Genomic DNA, 23,324 nt, shown 5'->3' with positions numbered 1-23,324 from the left:
GGCCCAAGATAGCGGACAAACCAATAAACTATCTTCTACAGAGGCCAATTCAAAACTGTCTGAACACCTGTTCGCGAGTACTATACCGGCGTGTGCATTTCTTTGTATACGTAATGAACATGTCCATGTATATAAACGTGTGTCCGTAACTAGTGGTCACCGGCAGACCTGGCATTTTACAGCTCTGACGGACTTCGACGAAGTTATTGGACTGGTTTGAAGTTGTTTCCGTATGGATTTAGTATATGTTCTTGGTATAACGTAGCACGACCGTTATATCAGTTATTAATGAACTATCCCTGTGCTAAATATAATTGAACAATACCATACAATTGGTTTAAAATCCTAAAATCAATGAAATGTAGTATATATATTGACATATGAACAACTGCAAATGTAGTATATATATTGACATATGAACAACTGCAAATATACATCTATTTACATATCACTCTGTGCTGATATTCCACAATTTGAAAAGAAATGGTCATTTAAATCCTTCTATGAAATGGCATGATATGTGCAATTTGCACCTTATAGACGTAATTTAGATTATGTACGAGGGGTGATTGATATGGTGTGAGCCTCGTATTGAAGGAGGTACTCAAGGATGTTCTTTTTATGTCCTACTATTCTCTGAATATAAGGGGCCGTGTACCCAATGACTGGTCTGATTTGGTTAGTTTATATCGACGAGGTAGCACTGTAAAGTAAACAAGACAAGCTCCGTTTGCAAAATTGACAAAATCGGTGAAAGAGCAGTGACCCAATATCTGCATAAAAGGTTGAACACCTAAGGATATCCATAATGATATAGTAGCCAAACAATGGAAAGATGCCCCTTTATAGAATTCAGTGAAAAAGTGGATCAGCCTTGAGGGTGACCATCGTCCTGAAAGGCCTTTCAATGTACTCTTTCACAGGAAAGAGTACATACCATTCTGACCGAGGATTTCGCAATGAGAAAGCTTTCGGCCCGACGGGTACCAAGACTTATGACATTTGATCAGAAGCACACCAGGCGCACATTATTGAGTGGAAACACCATGGCTCTTCCCCGCCAAAGAAAGCAAAGAGTGTTCCATTGGCTGGGAAGGCTATGGCCTCGGTTTTCTCGGATGATATTATATACTACGTGTTAAAAAGCAAATTAAAAAAAATAATAATAAAAAAGGTGTTAATCTATTTATGTGTACATGTACATTGTATGGAGTGAAAGTCCTCCCAACGGGTCTAGTTCATATCAGAACGGATTTCTAGGAAAGACAAAGAGGCAACTGCTGGTCCTTAGCGATTTCCTTAATGTTTCTCAAGCAAAACACGGAAAAGAAAATATCAAAACTTGGATAAGATATAGATAAGGATAGAAGAAATCAAATATAACAAACTCTACTATCCTGAATTGATCTTTTGTTTCGATGTATAACAGTATGAAGCAGCTGGCGTGGTAATTCCAGAATGTTTTAACACCTGTGTGGTCTGCTTAGCTTTCCTTGTCAATGCCTTTTGGTTCTCAGTCACGTTGTGTTACACGTACATAGAGCTAAGGCTGACTACAGTATTAGATGCTACCGCTCTATTGTTTTATTACTCGTAAAACAAGCAAATGCCATGTATGACTTGCTGATTACGAAAATACAGTCGTACGATTTATGTTGTTGATGTCTTTACACTTGTTTTTACTGAACTAGTCATTAGATCTCCCACTATTGTTATTAAACAAGTTATTGATGTCTCCATAGTTACTGTGATGTCTTCTCATTAGCTGATGTCGATGGTCCATAGTTAAGTTTGTTATATGACTGATTTTCCGGTTTTCTGATTGGTCGTAGAAATTCTTCGAAAGGCCTTGACAAAATACAATTTTTATCCGAGATCTATGAACACCTGTTTTGAGATAAAGTTCATTATCCTGGGCTATACATAGTAAAAGATAACTTCCTGAGACTTCAGTTACCTATCACAAAAGAGGATTGTCGATCATCGGGCTATGGCCATAAATATTTGCTGTTGGACTTAATAAATACACATTTAGATGTATTTCGGACACTAATCTACAGAATAACAAAGATAGCAATCATATGAAAAAAGCCAGAATCACCGAAAAGACATAGGTAAGGATATTTCTGTATTATTTGGCAGAATATAGGCATTTGAAAATCTAATTCGCACATTTTGTATGCCGTAACTATATGAATGTAGCCGAGAAATGTGATACTACCACGAACTTAGATACGCAACTGCTTCTGGATCTGAGGAAAGTGGTATTACCGGTATCTTACAATGTATTACAAAACAGTTATTGAGTTTCTTTAGGTTAATACAACGAATTGTTAATCTTCCAAAGGTGATGTTTCGAAGGTAACGATACCTTGTAATAATCTAAACAACGTCAATAATTATATATAGTTGATATCTCTTTAATTGCGATAATCATATCTCCTTGGCAGCAGTAATTGAAGCCTTTTAATTTGCTATTAATGTATCCTCATTTGTCACTCCAGTCTTTGTTATTGATTTTCGTTGATCCCTTTTGTTGGCGCCCTCAGTTTATGTTATTGACAACACCGAAGTTCATGTTGTTGGTGACTCCATGGTTCCCTAACAAAACCGTGTCCCTATTGGTCCATTATGTCTGTTTCCTCTTTTATCTGTTCTCTATGGTTATTTGAGTAAACCGCCTTTGTTTATGGTCTGACCTTTTTGTGCTTTTGTCTTGGTGTGTCTCTGGGCAATAGTTATCCTCATCGTCACTCTGTAACACAATATGAATATACTTCAACTGAATATTGATTTAATTATTCAACACATCAATGTGTTTGTGCTCTATCACCTAAAGGCATTAAGTATAAATTAACAAAAAAGCATATCGACCATTACTCTGCGACTAGTTGATTTATAGTAGTCCCATTGGGGATAACATTGTTTCTATCAAATTAACAAAGTTAGAACCTGAACCCCTGTGTCATGTTTACATAATGTGTGTACCGCTGCTTTTATCATGATGAGTACATTCAGTGGCAAGTCTTCAAATCAATACATACATTTGTTTCGCAACCCGATACTAGCCAAATAAGGGATTTGTTAAATTATTGATGAATCGATAGTAATGGATCTAAAAGTGAGTACTGGTTGAGCACAGACAACGATAATTCTACGTTATATGCCTTGTGCCATTGAAGTTTAAATGCAATCCTCTGTCAATAATATTATGTACGATCTGTAACGCAGGATGTTTACCATCCGTGTGATGGGCAAATATCAAAGGCTGAAAGTATGTAGACTTTGGGTACCTGAACCATTGGTGTCGCCAACCATTCGAGACTACGGAAGATCACACCATGTATCTCTGTAACAGTCTTATTCTGTATGTATGTTTTATATGTTATGCCCGTAGTAATGACTATATATTCTCGCCAAATATTTCCTATGAATCTGTTATCGAACTTCAAGATTTGTTACTCAAAAATTACAGCAAAGATTTCCGACCCATAAAAAGGCAAGCAGAGGCGATTGTGATCGAGGTATACTGGGAGCTAAGCTCCATCAACGGCTTCAACGAAGTGGCAGGAGAACTCGTGACTAGTTCCAGATTCATAAATGTATGGAAGAATGAATTGATGCAATGGAATATGTCAGTGTACTACACATCTTATATAATTCTGAACAGTGAAAACATATGGAATCCGGTTCTTGCTTTGGATAACCCGACTGGCGATGATAATATGAAGAACGAATATAAGGAAGGAACTATTCGCTGTACTGCAGTTGGTGATAATTTCTTAACTGTTGCTGTACAGACAAGTACGAGTTGCCAACCTGACATGCGATTATATCCATATGATCGTCATAACTGTACTCTCAAAATATACTCACCTGACTACTTCATAGGAGAAATGAAGCTGATTCCCTCAGTTAACACCGATATGGCAAAATTAGAGCAAGACTCTCAATGGGAAATTACAGAAATATATGCCTACAATGATGACACTGAAATGTATAGCCGGTCTGCCTTTGGAATTGTTCTCAAAAGAAAACCTCAATTTATCATCATTAATCTATTGACACCGATTGTCCTGCTATGTTTCCTCAACCTAGCTGTATACATTCTTCCTCCACAGTCCGGAGAGAGAGTGTCGTTCTCTGTCACCATGTTTCTCTCGTTTTCGGTCTACATGACACTTATATCGGAGAAGATGCCTGTAACCAACCCGGTGTCAATCTTCACTCAGTATCTCGTATGTAATGTAGGATATAGTGCCTTTATTCTCTTCACGACTGTAGTTGGACTGAGATTTCATTTAGTACAGGAGGACGGAGAAATGATGCCTAGTTGTGTCTCAAAATTTGTGAGATTTGTATCGTGGTGTTGTTCCCCTACTGTGAAATCGCAGTATGATATCGACAAAGATGGCACAATGACAGTCGCTGTAAGTGGAAATGATTTTATGCCTCCCGTAATATCCATGACCAAGGGCGATTCTGCTAAAGACAAGACAGATGGTAACATGCTGAAAAAAGACTTTGGCAAAATTATAGACAGACTTTGCCTGATAGTCTTATTGTCAACGCTCGTAATAGGCAATATTACCTTTGTGATGTATATTGCTTTATCGTAATACTTATGACTGATTTATTGCATCGTTTGATTGATTTTTCTACTTCTTTTAATAACTACTATCATTGTGTTGTATAATTATAAGCCTTATCAGATATTCTTGTATGAACAATTATAGAAGCCCACCAATCTGTAAGTAGACTTGTAATCCGTAATTAATTGTGACATTTTACATGATTCGCACGTCGCCTTAGATACCACACATAGCTTAGCATCAATAAACAATATATTGATGATCTTTAAGACCTGTTACGTTAAAAAAATAAAAACCACTTAGTATGAAATGTAAACATTATATTAATTTATCATTCTGTAACGACTATGAATCATTCTATATATGTCATTTTGATCACATGCTTATTGAAAATCAATACAACAATAACTTCATTCCTGGTTATTTTTAGACAATGCATGTATTGTATGACAAGTCGGTCGATTTTGTAAACCTTTTCAACTATTCAGAAATGTATTTTTCTTTTTGAAAAAGCAATAATCCTAAGATTAAAAAAAACATTAATATCGTTTCAATAAGACAAATGCAAGTACAGTGTAAGCAAACAAAAACAAAATGTATTTCGGCATCGACAAAATTAATGATGGCACTTTTTTTAAAGTACTAAGTAATTGCTTTATCAACCTACGGCAGTACCATATGCAAACATCGTGTATATCACTACATTAGTTTACATGTAAGGTGGGTTGTTTTTAGACTGGTATCCTTTTATCAGCTGGTGACCACATCATTTAATGGTAAGATGCATGATATATATGGGATGAAGTGTCACAACATGACATCACATGAGGGTCTGTGTTCTATGCTTTCAGATTAAGGGTGGAGCCACACACCTCGGATAATCAACCGAGGATGAATGTTTCCGATGTTCTATGTTGACTTGGCACTTTCAAAGATTATAAGACTCTTTCATATGTGTATATGTAGGATAGGGATATTCCACCCGAGGGGTCACAAAATGTGGTGAAACCCGAGGCTTGCCGAGGGTTTTACCACATTTTGTGATCCCGAGGGTGGAATATCCCTATCCTACATACACACATAATGAAAGAGTCTTTTTCTCTCATATCATTACCGAATTTCTGGCGAAAGTGTCCCTCAGCCATCCATTTTCTTCAATTTTTTAATTTCTTTATTTGACGTTTTTACTAAATATACTTGTGATATTCTGAAAGATCATACCCTATTTTGACAAACTATGTTTGCACACAAATTTCATTCATTGTGTGGTTAAGTGATGAACGAATGAACAATTCGCCGATAAAAATTACCATAACTTGACCGACTTTTACGTGGCCGTGATCAAATTGTCAACATCCGAGAAAAAGAAGTTCTATCAACAATACTGAAAGCCAACGCTGAAATGAGTTTTCCAACTTCACATATAATTTGATTTGCACCTCGACATATTTAATCATTTCACAGAACACACTGTACTTTTAAATGTCAAGTCATTTTTTTTTTATAAAATACTACGTCACTGCATGACGTCACGACTGTCATTGGAATTCCATTCATAGTTCAAGGATATTGAGAGTGATGTCGATCTCGATCGCCATGACGCGGCGATGTTCCGTGGCTGGTAATTTTAAATTCACTGTGATTTTGGCAACTTCGTGTGTGAACCAGCGAACAGTGACTATACGAGTATTCGATCTTTTCTGTGACAAAGGATTATATGTGTTTAACCGGTTGTCTTGATGGAATGACGAAGGTAGGTCAGTCGATAGGCTAACGATGATCATATTGAAAGGCTAGGATGGCAGTTAGTTTTCATGGTTACTCTACACAAATATAGGCTCTGAGTTACAATTAAAATAAATATTTTTATATGAACATCGAGGGGTGTCATTTTTACCGAATGTTCGTTCATTTAAGAGCCAATTCCCAACTTCCAAATACACAGGTTACTGGGTAGGTCTAACAGTTACTGACAGTACAGTAGAGTAAACAAATTCCAGGGCCCCCTGCTGACGCAAACGGAACCGTTTCATAGGTTGTGACGTTTGACATTTTTTTTTAAATTTTTTTTCTATGTATGGCTTTTATTTTACTTCCTGTCATTGCCAGGTGATTGTGTGTGTTTACATGTTTTTAATGACAAATGACAAATCTGTCGGGTAGGCAAGTCTGTATTGTACTGTAACTGTGCCTACAACAGGCCTGTAGGCGTAGTCTGTTTGTTACAGTAACGGAGTTATATGTTCGCTCAGATGAAATGTCTAATTGTTTAACCGTGTAGCCCTATTGATTTACTGCTGATATGATATATATTTATCTAAGAATGTATGTATTTTTATAGTTAAGTCCAACGTTTCAAAACCGACACCGACGATAAGGACTGTCGGATGTGAACACAAGCAGACGACGTTGTGAGAGTTGTCCCCCTTGAACGCAGATTAATCCGCGCGCGTGAAATGCTATGTAAGATAGATTTATCTTACATAACTATCTTACATGGGCAAACTCTATCCAACATGGCGAGATATGAGAGAAACGTATATACGAAAAATCAATGTTTTTTCCAAGTATTGACTCTGAGGAATCATATGTGTCATCTGTTTCATTTCCGTAAGTACGCAGTAAACAAGAAATATCTTTATTTTAAAAAAGATAAACGGCATAGTTTTAATGCTGGTGGTTATAATGTAAAACTACTGGTGAAATAAGTTAACGAACTACATTGTAATTAATAAATGCGCAGTTTCAGCACGGATAACAAAATTATATCAGTTTGAATCATTTTGGTGATAATAAGACTGCAAATGTGTCATTTGAATAGATGCATCCACTTATTCAGCTTGCATTCAATTTAAAAGGGACATCACGGTAAAAACGTTGCAATTTTCACTGAATGTACGCGTTTTGTTCCTCTCCAGTTATGTTTCTGTGCTGTCCCAATGTTCACAGTCAATCCCTATGTCCAGCTTGACCACTCGATTTAGTTGGGAATCCCCCTCTAAATTTAGCGCGGAAATTATTTTTAAATCATTACGTGACTGTTTTGAATTCGTGGCAGCACAAACACACGATAGTTTACAAGGCGATATCTATATTCCATCTGGGTTAGTTGGATAACGATATTATGTATACAGTGGTTTAAATGTTAAATAACACGTTCTTTGTATATTACGGCACACATATTTATGTGTAAATAAGTGTAAACATTGTTCATATAGTATAGTGACAGTAGCGATGTACTGGTACAGACTGTATATATAGTACCGAGTTTGTGGAACTATAACAGAGTTTGTGTTAATATTACCGAGTTTGTGTAAATATAACCGAGATTGTGGAAATCTTACCGAGTTTGTGTAAATATTACCGAGATTGTCATGACCTACTATCAAACAATCAAGCAGAATACGAGCGGCGTCCGTATTACTGCTGTTTTCATGTTTGAACTGTTACAGTATATTGTACTGCTTCCCAAGTTTAATTCTAGGATTGTGTTTGACCCATTTTCCTATTATTCTCTTCATTGCAGAAGCTGTTATCGTTTTCAACCGCAGTCGATTCACATTGGAAGCCATTTTTGTTTCCATGTGTTTATTCAGATTGTTGATCAGCGAATTGTGATAACCTTTTAATAATTGATAATTGATGTTTTTATGTACATACATCATCGAATTCGTATGGTTATTGTTCAGAAGGTTATTTGTTTAAAAGATATACCCAATAATATTATAAAAAAAAATACAAAATAAATAGTAGTTTACCGTGAGGTCCCTTTAACTTTGTTTCGTTTTTAACTGTATATCTGCATTTTGCATTGACCGCTACATTGACCAATCACATACTTCATCTTGACCAGTACCGCCACCTGTCGCGTCATATCCGGGGCCAAAACAAAATTAGACGGCTATGCCGAATAAAGCGAGGAAAATATGTAGTGTAAAAAGTATAGCAGTTATAGCCCGGACAACATTTTTAGATGTAGGTCAAAATTCACAATGTAGATCATAGATAGCTACTTTTGGTCGCACTCATGCTCGAAGTACGAAGTGCAAATAGCCTGGACAACATTTTTCTTTGATATCAAAGTTATTAATGTCACATAATGACCTAATTTTGGTAGAACCCTTGCTCTGGGAAAAGTGTAGGAGATAAAACCCGGATAAGATGGTGTGCGGAATCAATATTGATCGTCCAGACAGGTACGCAACACAACATCACATATGCACACATATTAAAGAGTATTTTTCTCTGATATCATTTGCAAACTTCTGGTATATATACCTCTCTGGATATCCGTTGTTTTTTTATTATTTATTTCGTTATTTGAGGTTTTTACCAAAATCTTTTTTCTGTTTGGCAAACTCTCGGTTTTTATACCCGACACGGGAATTGCGACTGACAGATGTGAACACATAATTACATATATAAGAGTTGTCCCGCTTGAACTCAGATTACTCCGCGCGTGAAATGTTACATGCACTTAAGACAGACTTTTTTACATGTTTCATAGAGTTGTCCTTTGTAAAATAGCTATGCAAGACAAACTTATCTTACTAAGCATTTCAGGCGGGCAGAGTAATCTACGTTCGATGGGGGACAACTCTTATATGTTCACATCTCTCAGCCGTTATCGTTGGTGTCGGGTTTAATAAGTTTGACTAAATTCAGAAGAAATAATTTGTATTCTGTAGATGAATGAATATATTCATGAACCAAAATGAAGTAATCTGACTCGTTCCGTAAAAAGAATGGCTATTGAAAATTCGACCAATCAGAAAAATTGTTTAATATTTATTCTTCGGTTTCTTCAGCAAGATGTTGGTAAAGATCAATGCCGTCACAGTGGCGCTGCCATCTTGGTATACGGTTCGTTTCTATCCTCTAGACGAAAAAGAGTTTCATCAGTACAATGTAGGAAGCATTTTGATTGGCAGATAACAAAATGAATATTCATGTTAGACCACAGACTTTTAAGCCAATTGCTCCCACGGGTCAAACGAGTGATACCTATATGTCGTCTGCCTTTTTCAAAATCAGACGACACAAAATGGAATCAGCTTACCTTTGAAGTTTGTGATATCAGCTAGAATCGCGGATGGGTGGCAACATCTTACACAGAGATGAGAAACCCTGGTCAGCGGTTATGGAAATATATGGTACCACAGCAGCAAATTCGAATTCACAACTGGCCAGATTAACGCAACCGTCGTAGTACCATGTGATATAAATGCAATGCCGTGATTGGTCTGCTGATGTTTAAGGTATACTTGTTGGTAATGCTCGATAGATGATGTTGATAGATGTAGTAAACAGAAATGCTGCATTAAACTGACCTGTCTTGTTGGTAATGTTATGAAAAGATATGTTCAACATGTCTAGGAGCTACATCTCCGTCACAGGGTAACTGTGATCGACTGAAAACAAACATACATTAGTGTGTTTTAAATTCTCATACAGCACCTAAGTTACATATTACATGTACATTTAGAATTGGCAGGTAGCTCAATTGGTAGAGCATTCGGCTAGTGTTCGGACGTCTCAGGGTCGAACCTGGTCTTGCTGTGTATTTTTCCTATTACACCTCAAGCTATTACCAACCTCATCAACTTATTTTTCATCTTTTTATTTAGAGTGAATAAATAACTGATTGGATCCTGATGAAAGGCTATCCTGCTCCGCCTTTATATTTGATTCGTGACTTTTGACAACCTTATAAACAAGAAAAACAAAAATCAATTGGAGACCGACGCTATTAGATATGTTGGCTGCTTCACAAAATTAGGAGCAGGGAGGGTGGATTTCATCATTTGTCATATTCTCTCAGAATGGGTTGACAATAGCTGCAGACCTTTCCAAGGTTTTAGCGCTAAAATGCGTTCAATTTATGAAGTTTAATTATTGTTTTCATGTGTTGGTGTTAATTAGACATTTAAACGCTTATCTATTTATATTGATTTTCAATATCAATGTAATCTGGTTGACATATTAAAAGAATAACTCACGCTAAGGCGACATGAATATCTATGTGTCAGCCAGATTACATTGATTAATACAAACGTAGCAAAAGTTTAATTATCATATCTAATTTACATGTTAACTATGTCTTTCTGTAATAAATATGTGGGTTTTTTTACTCCTTTTCCTTGTGTTCACTTGAAAGAATAGCATCTGATTGATTTGATCAAATTGATTTCTGTGATTTTTGCGCAACCATCTGACACACAGTACAAATCCTTGCTGTTACGAAAATCAACATAGCGTCATTGCAATGACGTCATGAAAACGTAGCTCGACTCTCTATCAGAATCCTAGCTGCACTTGATTCATTCATAGTGCAGTGCGAAGCATTTCTGTGACGTTGATATATAAAATGTATGGTGTAATGTCATGTGAACTAGACAATCGCCTATAGAAACAGCCCTGATTACTTTGAGGTAATGGGAAACTGCGGCCGCGGGCCAACTTAAATATATTCCTATATCATATGTGTCATTTTATGAATTTTACGAATTTTTCTGTTTCCTTAAAATTCTTAAAGAAGATACCGTTTCTTGTATTTAGCTGGTAATGTATACTGCTCGTGTCTCTTTGTCTTGTCTCTCGCCGATCTGATTATAAAGAGTACATGTGCATTGTGATTACGTGTTTCTGTGTTGTTCAGTCTCTCGCCGCTCTGCGTGTTTTGGTCAGTTGCTCAAAAATGAAAGTTTTAATTCAATTTGTAGTCGTTACCATCTTATACTCGTGTAAAAATATAGTGAACACAACCTCCTGTGGTAGAGTATTATTTAATTTATTAATATCATTTCTTAACCATCTTAAAAAAAAGAAAATACAACATAAATATTGATGCAAAAATGCTTTAAAATGATTTGATTATTCATGTATTACTAGTCTAAATGAACTAAAAGGGATATCGTCGACAGCTAGCGTCAACAAACTGACAGCTCAATAATTCGTCAACATACTGACAGCTCAATAATTCGTCAACATACTGACAGCTCAATAATTCGAAGGAGATCTTCACTTTAGTACAGCTCAGATCACCAGATACTGAGGGATCTCGATAAATCTCGAGACAACGATAAAGCGTATGAAGCGGAAGAGGAGTTCCGATCAGGAATGCATCTGTCCAGAGAAGCCTTGGGTGTCATCAGACATCCTCTTTGTGTGGAATTGCTGAAAGCAGATAAAAATGACATTATATTGATCGTGATGAGATTTTACAAATACCTGTTTAAGTCTCATTTCTAGATGAAAATCACTCAGCAATTGCACCGTGTAAAGACGACTAAACGTTTGTGAAGTTACACAAAAAGATGTCCGGAATTCGTCAGGGTTTGTTGACAAAGTTATCTGCCAATGTATACGCATAGGGGGTTTTGATTTCAGCATATTTTATTGTCGAAATTAACCTAGTGCTGATGATCTTACATGTACGGCGATACATACTACAATATTTCCTGAGCTTGTGGCCTTACCTCAAGTAAATAAGCGGGCTGAAGTTAGCAGCGGTTTCATTATTCGTTATGGGGTGGGGATTCGAATAACGATTCAGTTACATACATGTTCAATTGATATTTTTCCTTTTAATATATGATTGGAGATTCGAATAACAGCAAATTGGTATAACAATATTATTCAATTGGTAGCATAAATATAATAACCAAGAGTATTTTACTGATATAATTATAAATTCCGTATGCATGTTTTCACTCCAATCAAACCTTCAGCTACATGTATATCGAAATGACACTCGATCTCGTTAGAGGTTACAAGAAAGAAACTCTTGGAAGCAGATTCGAAGTAGATTCCTATTATTGTTGATGGAATTACGAAGTAAGTATGTAATTGAAATATCCGCATATTACCATTTTGTAATTTGTGATAAAATACGTCAATCAAGAACTGAATCGACAATACGCAATACGCTATTGGCAGCAAATTCGTTATTCGAATCACAAAATCAAAATCGAATCTACAATCATAGTTTATGAGAAAAATACCAAAGAAGCATAATGATTAAATCCCCAATCCGTCCTGGGCAGTTATTCGAATTCCAAAATCCCAAAATTTCAATAATGAAATTAAAAAAAAAGAAAAATCCATAAACATATGTAACTTAATTCCCAATCCGCTTCTGTAGTCGATTCTTTATATGAATCCAAACGTCAAAATGTCAACAAAAAGAAATATAATTTTAACATAAAAAACTGAATCCCCAATCCGCTGCTGCAGCTGTTTCGTTATTTGAATCTCGAATCCGCGAATTCGTTATTCGAATCCCCAATCGGTTGCGGATTCGTTATTCGAATCCAAAATAACGAATAACAAATCCGCTGCTAACTTCAGCCCGCTAATTCAGGTAAATATATCCTACAACACTACACACACGACCTTAACTCAGGTAAATATGCCCTTCAACACCAGTCACGTGACCTTTACTAAGGTAAATTAACATGTACGTACCCCTGCGACTTTTGGAAGATATATCTCCATTAGAAGCATCACAATACTCAGCACTACCCCGGTCACCAGCAGTATCAATGGAACGGTAAAACGCTTTATATCTATTGGAGTACCCTTATCCGTTACTCCATCAGATGTCCCCATTGGTGTTGGTGAGGAGGTGCCACACTTTCCATTCCACCATTTTTTTCTGAGCTCTTCAAGACGCCCGTTCATTTTCAATTGTAAAATGGCTATATTGAGTTGATCACAAATGTTGGTGTTTTGTCGACAGGCAAAGTTGTAGGTCCTTTCTCTCAGATTATCCCCTACAACCATCAAGTCACATGACGTCGAGGCGATATATTCGGCAGATGCCGACTCGAGAATGAAAGCATACTTTCCTTTTTTCACTCGAGCAACTCCTGTCGCCGTATTACTCATGATATTTAAAGGATTACTTTTAAGGTACGCTGCCATTTTCTGTTCTGTAGATCCTTTGGAGGTTGTAAGGAAACTGTAAGTACTGCCTCCGCCCATCGTGCCGTATTGGTACTCTGACTGCATCGCTAGGCCTCTGAATGTGTTGAATGGAACGTTGTTGTTGCCGGTCTTTGCCGTAACGAACCCAACTAGTGATGCGGAGTACATGGACACCAGTATTAGCGTAAAGAACAGGGCACAGGATACGAGGACACGGGCGGAGAATGCCACTGGCAGATGTCGCATTCCTACAAGTATAGACTATCTCTTCAGTACATAGTGAAATAAATTACTTTAGTAATCGTTTTGATATTCGTTCGTTCATTCTTTTATTCATTTATAGCAATTATTTATTCACTTATTTGTTATGTTTAATTCGATATATTTGAATGATTTATTTTGACGTCAGTTTTACTGATTTCTGTTCTGTTTAAGCCGACTAAATCAAATTTCTTTAATAAGAAAAGAAAACACAAATATGAACTTTTGTCTGCTTTGCATGATTTCAACCAAATATAACTGAACACTGACCTTGTAGCGAAGCTATAGCACATGTGATACATAGTGCCCACAGAACTCCGCCTTCTGTCTGCTCCTCCTGTATAGGGCTGTACCTACAAAAATACGAATGTTCGTCTTAATTACTTGTAAAAAGTTAGTATAACATGAAAGTCAACTGGCGAAGTAACTTGTTCACGTTGGACAATCAAGCAATGTATAACCTTCTTTTATGCAATGCAAACTGGTCGAATGATTAAGATATCCTATTATGTATTAGCCCCATATTTCTTTCACATCCGATCGGAGAATCAAACCCCGGCCGCCTAAGTGAAGACAAGAGTGTTCTGGTCACCTGAGTGCTGATGTGTATATTGATCAATAACGTTTTGCTTTTAAACCAACAGTAAACACATCTGAACTCATTTAAAGGTTTTGAAACATTTGACCCCTGTGACCTTGAAAGTAAGTCAAGGTCATTCACTTGAAAATAAATTTAAAAGGCATTTATACCATCATGCTACTGGCCCAATCACATGGTCCTGGGTCTCTTGGTTATCGAGATAAGTCGTTTAAAGATTTTAAGTCATTTGACCCCTGTTACCTTTAAAGTAGGTCAATGTCATTCATTCGAAAACAAGTCAGTAGGCCTTTTTCCCAGCATGCTACTCGCCCAATATCATTGTGGTCAGCCTCGTGATTCTGAGAAAAAGTCGCTTAAAGATTTTTAGTCGTTTGACCCCTGTCATCTTGCAAGTAGGTCAAGGTCATTCATTTGAACAATCTTGACCCAGGGCGTCTCCGTTATTGAGAATGTGTTTAAGGATTTCAGTACATTTGACCTCTGTGACCTCGAAAATAGGTCAAGGTCATTCATTTGGGAAAAAAACTTCATCCGAGCATGCTATTTGCCAGAATACCATGGCCCCGAGCCTCTTGGTCATTGAGAAGACGTCAGACAAATGGCGATCGCAACAGTTCTCCTTAAAATTACATTTTTAGAGGGGGATGCATAAACATGAACTCTCACGTTTCGAAGCGACGCTTTTTCAAGAAAGAAGAAGCTTTGCATAACAAAAAGTATTGCGTTTCTACATTGTCCACCGTTGTTTTTAAACCATATAAATAAATTATTCTATAAATAGATCAGCGGAATGGTTGGAGATAATATTGAACGAAAGTATTTTGGTTTTCGACACAGCCTTTTATGTGACTAGCTTAGATTTCATTCGGTTATATATAGATATTCTTGATCAGAAACCGTTACACACGGTCACCCAAAACTTATACAATTACTCCTATGGGTGGTCGGGTGGCATAGTGGTAACACACTTGCCTTTCACCTAGGCGGTCGGGTTCGATTCCCCGGTCGGACGTGAAAAGGTATTGGGTCACCTGCCCGACCACGTGGGTTTTCTCCATGTATTCCGGTTTCCTCCCACATTAAGACCCCTCGCGCGCAGGATGTGTAAGGAAAGTATATATAAGAGCTGAACATTCTGGATATGACGTTTATAGATGTAATAAATGAATAACATCATATTGGATGTCACCTATGACGTCATAATTGTCACATGATATCATTTACCTTTATTGATTGATATGTTTACATAAGGGGAGCATGACGCAAGGGTAAATAAACATGTACTTCCGGAAGTCAATAGAAATGAAAATACACACCTTCCGATGACGTAGAGCACAATGCCAACTACGACAAAACCAACGACCACTGATATCCATACCCCAGCAGTTAGCGGCCGAAAGAAGAGAGCAGCATCATCATTCACGAGTTTCGTTAGAATGTCCATAGATGGTTTCTTCACTAAAATCCCCAAAGACACTTCTTGAAACGGGTGCGAAAAGTGTACATGACGTGACCTTTCTACGGTCAATGTCAACGCAGCTGCAGCTATGTCGCTTTTCTGAAACAGTTGCAATTCTTCGTTACTTACTTATATACATATAGACAGAAAGTTAGTACATTATACAGACATAAGACAGACAGTAAGTACATACAACAGACATAAGACAGACAGTAAGTACATTATACAGACATAAAACAGACAGTAAGTACATACTACAGACATAAGACAGACAGTTAGTACATTATACAGACATAAGACAGACAGTAAGTACATTATACAGATATAAGACAGACAGTAAGTACATACAACAGACATAAGACAGACAGTAAGTACATTAGACAGACATAAGACAGACAGTAAGTACATTATACAGACATAAGACAGACAGTAAGTACATACTGCAGACATAAGACAGACAGTTAGTACATTATACAGACATAAGACAGACAGTAAGTACATTATACAGATATAAGACAGACAGTTAGTACATTTGACAGACATGAGACAGACAGTAAGTACATACAACAGACATAAGACAGACAGTAAGTACATTAGACAGACATAAGACAGACAGTAAGTACATACTGCAGACATAAGACAGACAGTTAGTACATTATACAGACATAAGACAGACAGTAAGTACATTATACAGATATAAGACAGACAGTTAGTACATTTGACAGACATAAGACAGACAGTAAGTACGTTATACAGACATAAGACAGACAGTAAGTACATACTACAGACATGAGACAGACAGTAAGTACATTATACAGACATAAGACAGACAATAAGTACATACAACGGACATAAGACAGACAGTAAGTACGTTATACAGACATAAGACAGACAGTAAGTACATTATACAGACATGAGACAGACAGTAAGTACATTATACAGACATGAGACAGACAGTAAGTACATTATACAGACATAAGACAGACAGTAAGTACATTATACAGACATAAGACAGACAGTAAGTACATTATACAAATATAAGACAGACAGAAAGTACATTATACTGACATAAGACAGACAGTAAGTACATTATACAGACATGAGACAGACAGTAAGTACATTATACAGACATGAGACAGACAGTAAGTACATTATACAGACATAAGACAGACAGTTAGTACATTATACAGACAAGACAGACAGTAAGTACATTATACAGACATAAGACAGACAGTTAGTACATTATACAGACATAAGACAGACAGTAAGTACATACTACAGACATAAGACAGACAGTAAGTACATACTACAGACATAAGACAGACAGTAAGTACATTATACAGACATAAGACAGACAGTTAGTACATTATACAGACAAGACAGACAGTAAGTACGTTATACAGACATAAGATAGACAATAAGTACATTATATAGATATAAGACAGACAGAATGTACATTATACTGACATAAGACAGACAGTAAGTACATTATACAGACATAAGACAGACAGTAAGTACAGTATACAGACATAAGACAGACAGTAAATACATTGTACAGACATAAGACAGACAGTTAGTACATTATACAGACAAGACAGACAGTAAGTACATTATACAGACATAAGACAGACAGTAAGTACATTATACAGACATAAGACAGACAATAAGTACATTATACAGACATAAGACAGACAGTAAGTACGTTATACAGACATAAGACAGAAAGTAAGTACATTATACAGACATAAGACAGACAGTAAGTACATTATACAGACATAAGACAGATAGAAAGTACATTATACAGACATAATACAGACAGAAAGTACATTATACAGACATAAGACAGACAGTAAGTACATACTACAGACATAAGACAGACAGTTAGTACATTATACAGACATAAGACAGACAGTAAGTACATACTACAGACATAAGACAGACAGTAAGTACATTATACAGACATGAGACAGACAGTAAGTACATACTACAGACATAAGACAGACAGTAAATACATTATACAGACATAAGACAGACAGTAAGTACATTATACAGACATAAGACAGACAGTAAGTACATTATACAGACATAAGACAGACAGTTAGTACATTAGACAGAAATGAGACAGACAGTTAGTACATTATACAGATATAAGACAGACAGTTAGTACATTATACAGACATAAGACAGACAGTTAGTACATTATACAGACATAAGACAGACAGTTAGTACATTATACAGACATAAGACAGACAGTTAGTACATTATACAGACATAAGACAGACAGTTAGTACATTATACAGATATAAGACAGACAGTTAGTATATGTACAGTATACAGATATAAGACTGACAGTAATTACATTATAAAGACATAAGACAGACAGTAAGTACATACTACAGATATAAGACAGACAGTTAGTACATTATACAGACATAAGACAGACAGTAAGTACATACTACAGACATAAGACAGACAGTAAGTACATTATACAGACATGAGACAGACAGTAAGTACATACTACAGACATAAGACAGACAGTTAGTACATTATACAGACATAAGACAGACAGAAAGTACATTATACAGACATAAGACAGACAATAAGTACATTATACAGACACAAGACAGACAGTTAGTACATTAGACAGACATGAGACAGACAGTAAGTACATTATACAGACATAAGACAGACAGTAAGTACATTATACAGACATAAGACAGACAGTTAGTACATTATACAGACATAAGACAGACAGTTAGTACATTATACAGACATAAGACAGACAGTAAATACATTATACTGACATAAGACAGACAATAAGTACATTATACTGACATAAGACAGACAGTAAGTACATTATACAGACATAAGACAGACAATAAGTACGTTATACAGACATAAGACTGACATTAAGTACATTATACAGACATAAAACAGGAAGTACGCACGTTTGAAGTGAGTTCGCCAATCATCCCATTCCAATCTCCTTCCGGGTTCAGAGTTCCAAATCTATAGTCAGCGACGTGATTAAGGATGAAAGTCGCGTTAGAGAGTGCCGATATTTCTTGCAGCAAGTCCGGGACGTATCCCTTCATGGGATTTTGACTGACGAGGTAAGGCTTGTGCTTCAGATATAAATAGATATGAGTTTAAATGGACATACACATGCACGTATATTATACGTACTCTAATTACATATCAGCAATGAACGTGATGTTCCATAGTTACCATTTTCCATATCCAGTAAAATATCTCGACGAGGGTATAGCGAAATATACATCTATAGATAAAGATTCAATTTGTAAAATACCGCTTGAAACAGTTTTTCAGTTTTTGATTTTTGTACAGTTTGTTTGTCGTAATATTTTACAAACGGACATTTAAGAAACGTATACGCATATTTTTTGTACTACCTTGTACACTATTAATAAACAAGGGTAGAACGTCATCAATGTATGTGTAGGACGTAGAAAGTCACATTACTTGGGTCACTTGTAGCAGAGAAGCGACTGGTTGATTTAAATGATTCATTATAGTGAACATAAGTCAGGATATTAAGAAGTGCATATATAGCAAATTATTGTCAGTATTTTGATATCAATATTCAGATCTACTGAAAAAAACGGAAAACTTACCAATATTGTTGTCACTCTGTATATTGGGCCGTCACAGCTACCCTATGTTACCAGGAAAAAAGAAAACAAATCAACAGATATTCCAACGCAAAAATGCGATAACTGACATTTTAAGAGTATTGGCTGTCTTAGGAACTGAACAAGACAATTTCTAAAGATTATTCGGACTATCGCTACAGACGACCTCTAAAGATACTCAAGACAGACTGTTCCTACAGGTGATTTTTAATTGTAATCTATAGCGAAACCCCTACAGGTGATCTCTAAAGATAATCAAGAGAGACTACCCCTACAGATGATCTCTCAAAATAATCTATAGCTACAATCCCTACAGGTGATCTCTAAATATAATCTATAGCGACAATATCTACAGGTGATTTTTAAATATAACATTTAGTCACAATCCCTACAGGTGATCTCTAAAGATAATCAAGAGAGACAACCTCTACATGTGATCTCTCAATATAATCTATAGCGGCAATCCCTACAGACCATCTATAAATATAATATATAGCGACAAATCCTACAGGTGATCTCTAAATATAATCTATAGCAACAACCCCTATAGGTGATCTCTAAATATAATCTATAGCAACAACCCCTATAGGTGATTTCCAAATATAATCCATAGCGACAACCTCACAGGTGATCTCTAAATATAATCTATAGCGACAATCCCTACAGGTGATCTCCAAATATAATCAAGAGAGACAATTCATACAGGTGATTTTTAAATATAAAATTTAGCCACAATCCCTACAGGTGATCTCTAAATATAATATATAGAGACACCCCCTACAGGTGATCTCTAAATATAATCCATGGCGACAATCCCTACAGGCGATCTCCAAATATAATCAAGAGAGACAATCCCTACAGGTGATCTCTAAATATAATCTATAGCGACAATATCTACAGGTGATTTTTAAATATAACATTTAGTCACAATCCCTACAGGTGATCTCTAAAGATAATCAAGAGAGACAACCTCTACATGTGATCTCTCAATATAATCTATAGCGGCAATCCCTACAGACCATCTATAAATATAATATATAGCGACAAATCCTACAGGTGATCTCTAAATATAATCTATAGCAACAACCCCTATAGGTGATCTCTAAATATAATCTATAGCAACAACCCCTATAGGTGATTTCCAAATATAATCCATAGCGACAACCTCACAGGTGATCTCTAAATATAATCTATAGCGACAATCCCTACAGGTGATCTCCAAATATAATCAAGAGAGACAATTCATACAGGTGATTTTTAAATATAAAATTTAGCCACAATCCCTACAGGTGATCTCTAAATATAATATATAGAGACACCCCCTACAGGTGATCTCTAAATATAATCCATGGCGACAATCCCTACAGGTGATCTCTAAATATAATCTATAGTGACAATCCCTACAGGTGATCTCTTAATAAAATCTTTAGCGACAATCCCTACAGGTGATCTCTGAATATAATCTATAGTGACAGTTCCTACAGGTGATCTCTAAATAAAATCCATGGCGACAATCCCTACAGGTGATCTCTAAATATAATCTATAGTGACAATCCCTACAGGTGATCTCTTAATAAAATCTTTAGCGACAATCCCTACAGGTGATCTCTGAATATAATCTATAGCGACAATCCCTACAGGTGATCTCTTAATAAAATCTTTAGCGACAATCCCTACAGGTGATCTCTTAATAAAATCTTTAGCAACAATCCCTACAGGTGATCTCTTAATATAATCTATAGCGACAATCCCTATAGGTGATCTCTTAATAAAATCTTTAGCGACAATCCCTACAGGTGATCTCTTAATAAAATCTTTAGCAACAATCCCTACAGGTGATCTCTTAATAAAATCTTTAGCAACAATCCCTACAGGTGATCTCTTAATATAATCTATAGCGACAATCCCTATAGGTGACCTCTAAATATAATCTATAGCGACAATCCCTATAGGTGATCTCTAAATAAAATCTATAGCGGCAATCCCTACAGGCGATCTCTTAATATAATCTATAGCGACAATCCCTACAGGTGATCTCTCAATATAATCTATAGCGACAATCCCTACAGACCATCTATAAATATATTATATAGCGACAAATCCTACAGGTGATCTCTAAATATAATCTATAGCGACAATCCCTACAGGTGATTTTTAAATATTACATTTAGCCACAATTCCTACAGGTGATCTCAAAATATAATCTATAGCGACAATCCCTACAGGTGATTTTTAAATATTACATTTAGCCACAATTCCTACAGGTGATCTCTAAATATAATCAAGAGAGACAATCCCTATAGGTGATCTCTAAATATAATCTATAGTGACAATCCCTACAGGTGATCTCAAAACATAATCTATAGCGACAATCCCTACAGGTGATTTTTAAATATAACATTTAGCCACAATCCCTACAGGTGATCTCTAAATATAATCCATAGTGACAATCCCTACAGGTGATCTCTAAATATAACCTATAGCGACAATCCCTACAGGTGATCTCTTAATATAATCAAGAGAGACAATCCCTACAGGTGATCTCTTAATATAATCTATCGCGACAACCCAGCATACGACCTCTGAATAAAATATATGGCGACAACCCCTACAGGTGATCTCTAAATATAATCTACAGCAACAATCCTTACAGGTGATCTCTAAATATAATCAAGAGAGACAATCCCTACAGGTGATCTCTTAATATAATCAAGAGAGACAATCCCTACAGGTGATCTCTAAATAAAATCTATGGCGACAACCCCTACAGGTGATCTCTAAATATAATCTACAGCAACAATCCCTACAGGTGATCTCTAAATATAATCTATAGCGACAATCCCTACAGGTGATCTCTAAATATAATCTATAGCGACAATCCCATACAGGTGATCTCTAAATATAATCTATAAGGACAATCCCTACAGGTGATCTCTAAATATAATCTATATCGACAACCCCTACAGGTGATATCTAATTATAATCCATAGCGACAACCTCACAGGTGATCAGATCTCTAAAGATATACCAAAGAGACTTTCCTATTGGTAATCGCTACAAATGATCTAGCTTTCAATGTAATTTTTAGAAACTAGCGCTACAAGTGATCTTTAAGATAATCTATGGAGGTTATCTCTACAAGTGTTCGCTACAGGTTATTTCTCAAGCTAATTAATAGCTTCTGGTTTCATTTCATCTAGAGTTATTGCTACAGGTGATCGCTAAATATGAACTCTTTAGATATTACAATATATAGACTATCGCTACAAGTGATCTCCCAATATATTCTATAGCTAATGTCACTAAAGAAGATTGCTATCTGATCTCTCCAGCCAAACGCTAAAAACGCTAAAGTTGTGGTAGAATTAGTATGTTAAAGCTGCCATACCTGTGAAACGAGAACAGTGCTGAACGCCATTACGACAAACCACGTGAATTTTCCGGTTGCCATGGTACTGCTTAAGCAAAACTGTATCTGCCAAATGATACTGTTAAGTCGACTTCAATACCATGTACGTTTCAGAGACCCGTGGTGATATCCGGGGCGCCGTCAATACCCGAATACATTAGTTTTGGTTTCCATAACTCATATATAAAGTTCAAAGTACACAACTCGTTAAACTAGTGGAAACCACTCGGGTCGTGCGCACACTTCTGTCACGTGTAGGGGTCTGTCACAAGACTTCACTAAAGTCATTAACGGTTTAATTGTAAGTGCAGGTCCGCGTCAACCGCTGAATGTGCAAATTAATGAGGGTTTAATTAACATATCAGTGAAGGTCTTATGTTACGATACGTTAATACGATATACATGGTGACGTACCCCTTAC

General features: G+C 36.3%; 2 protein-coding genes across 2 annotated transcripts; one reads left to right on the top strand and one right to left on the bottom strand.

Moving 5' to 3' along the window:
• The first annotated feature begins 3,341 nt into the window (after positions 1-3,341).
• On the top strand, positions 3,342-4,619 carry LOC117341806 (neuronal acetylcholine receptor subunit alpha-6-like). Its single transcript, XM_033903668.1, has one exon. The coding sequence runs from the start codon at positions 3,342-3,344 to the stop codon at positions 4,617-4,619; it is 1,278 nt and encodes a 425-aa protein (XP_033759559.1).
• Positions 4,620-11,363: 6,744 nt separating this feature from the next.
• LOC117342433 (glutamate receptor 3-like) lies at positions 11,364-23,079 on the bottom strand. Its single transcript, XM_033904592.1, has 7 exons — positions 22,883-23,079; positions 19,477-19,518; positions 18,790-18,966; positions 15,699-15,940; positions 14,052-14,134; positions 13,059-13,768; positions 11,364-11,768 (listed from the first exon to the last, which is right to left on the bottom strand). Exons 1-7 carry the CDS (start codon positions 22,943-22,945, stop codon positions 11,706-11,708), a joined length of 1,380 nt encoding a protein of 459 aa, XP_033760483.1. The 5' UTR covers positions 22,946-23,079; the 3' UTR covers positions 11,364-11,705.
• Between the last annotated feature and the right edge of the window lie 245 nt (positions 23,080-23,324).

The sequence above is a fragment of the Pecten maximus genome, chromosome 14 (assembly GCF_902652985.1).
Source record: "Pecten maximus chromosome 14, xPecMax1.1, whole genome shotgun sequence".
NCBI lineage: Eukaryota > Metazoa > Mollusca > Bivalvia > Pectinida > Pectinidae > Pecten > Pecten maximus.
This window is presented reverse-complemented; position numbering and strand designations above follow the sequence as displayed.

Coding starts and splice junctions, on each gene's coding strand:
- LOC117341806 (XM_033903668.1), top strand. CDS start 3,342: ATGTATCTCTGTAACAGTCTTATTCTGTATGTATGTTTTATATGTTAT.
- LOC117342433 (XM_033904592.1), bottom strand. CDS start 22,945: ATGGCAACCGGAAAATTCACGTGGTTTGTCGTAATGGCGTTCAGCACT. Junction 19,519..22,882: donor GCACTGTTCTCGTTTCACAG/GTATGGCAGCTT, acceptor CTGGTAACATAG/GGTAGCTGTGACGGCCCAAT. Junction 18,967..19,476: donor ACAGAGTGACAACAATATTG/GTAAGTTTTCCG, acceptor TTATATCTGAAG/CACAAGCCTTACCTCGTCAG.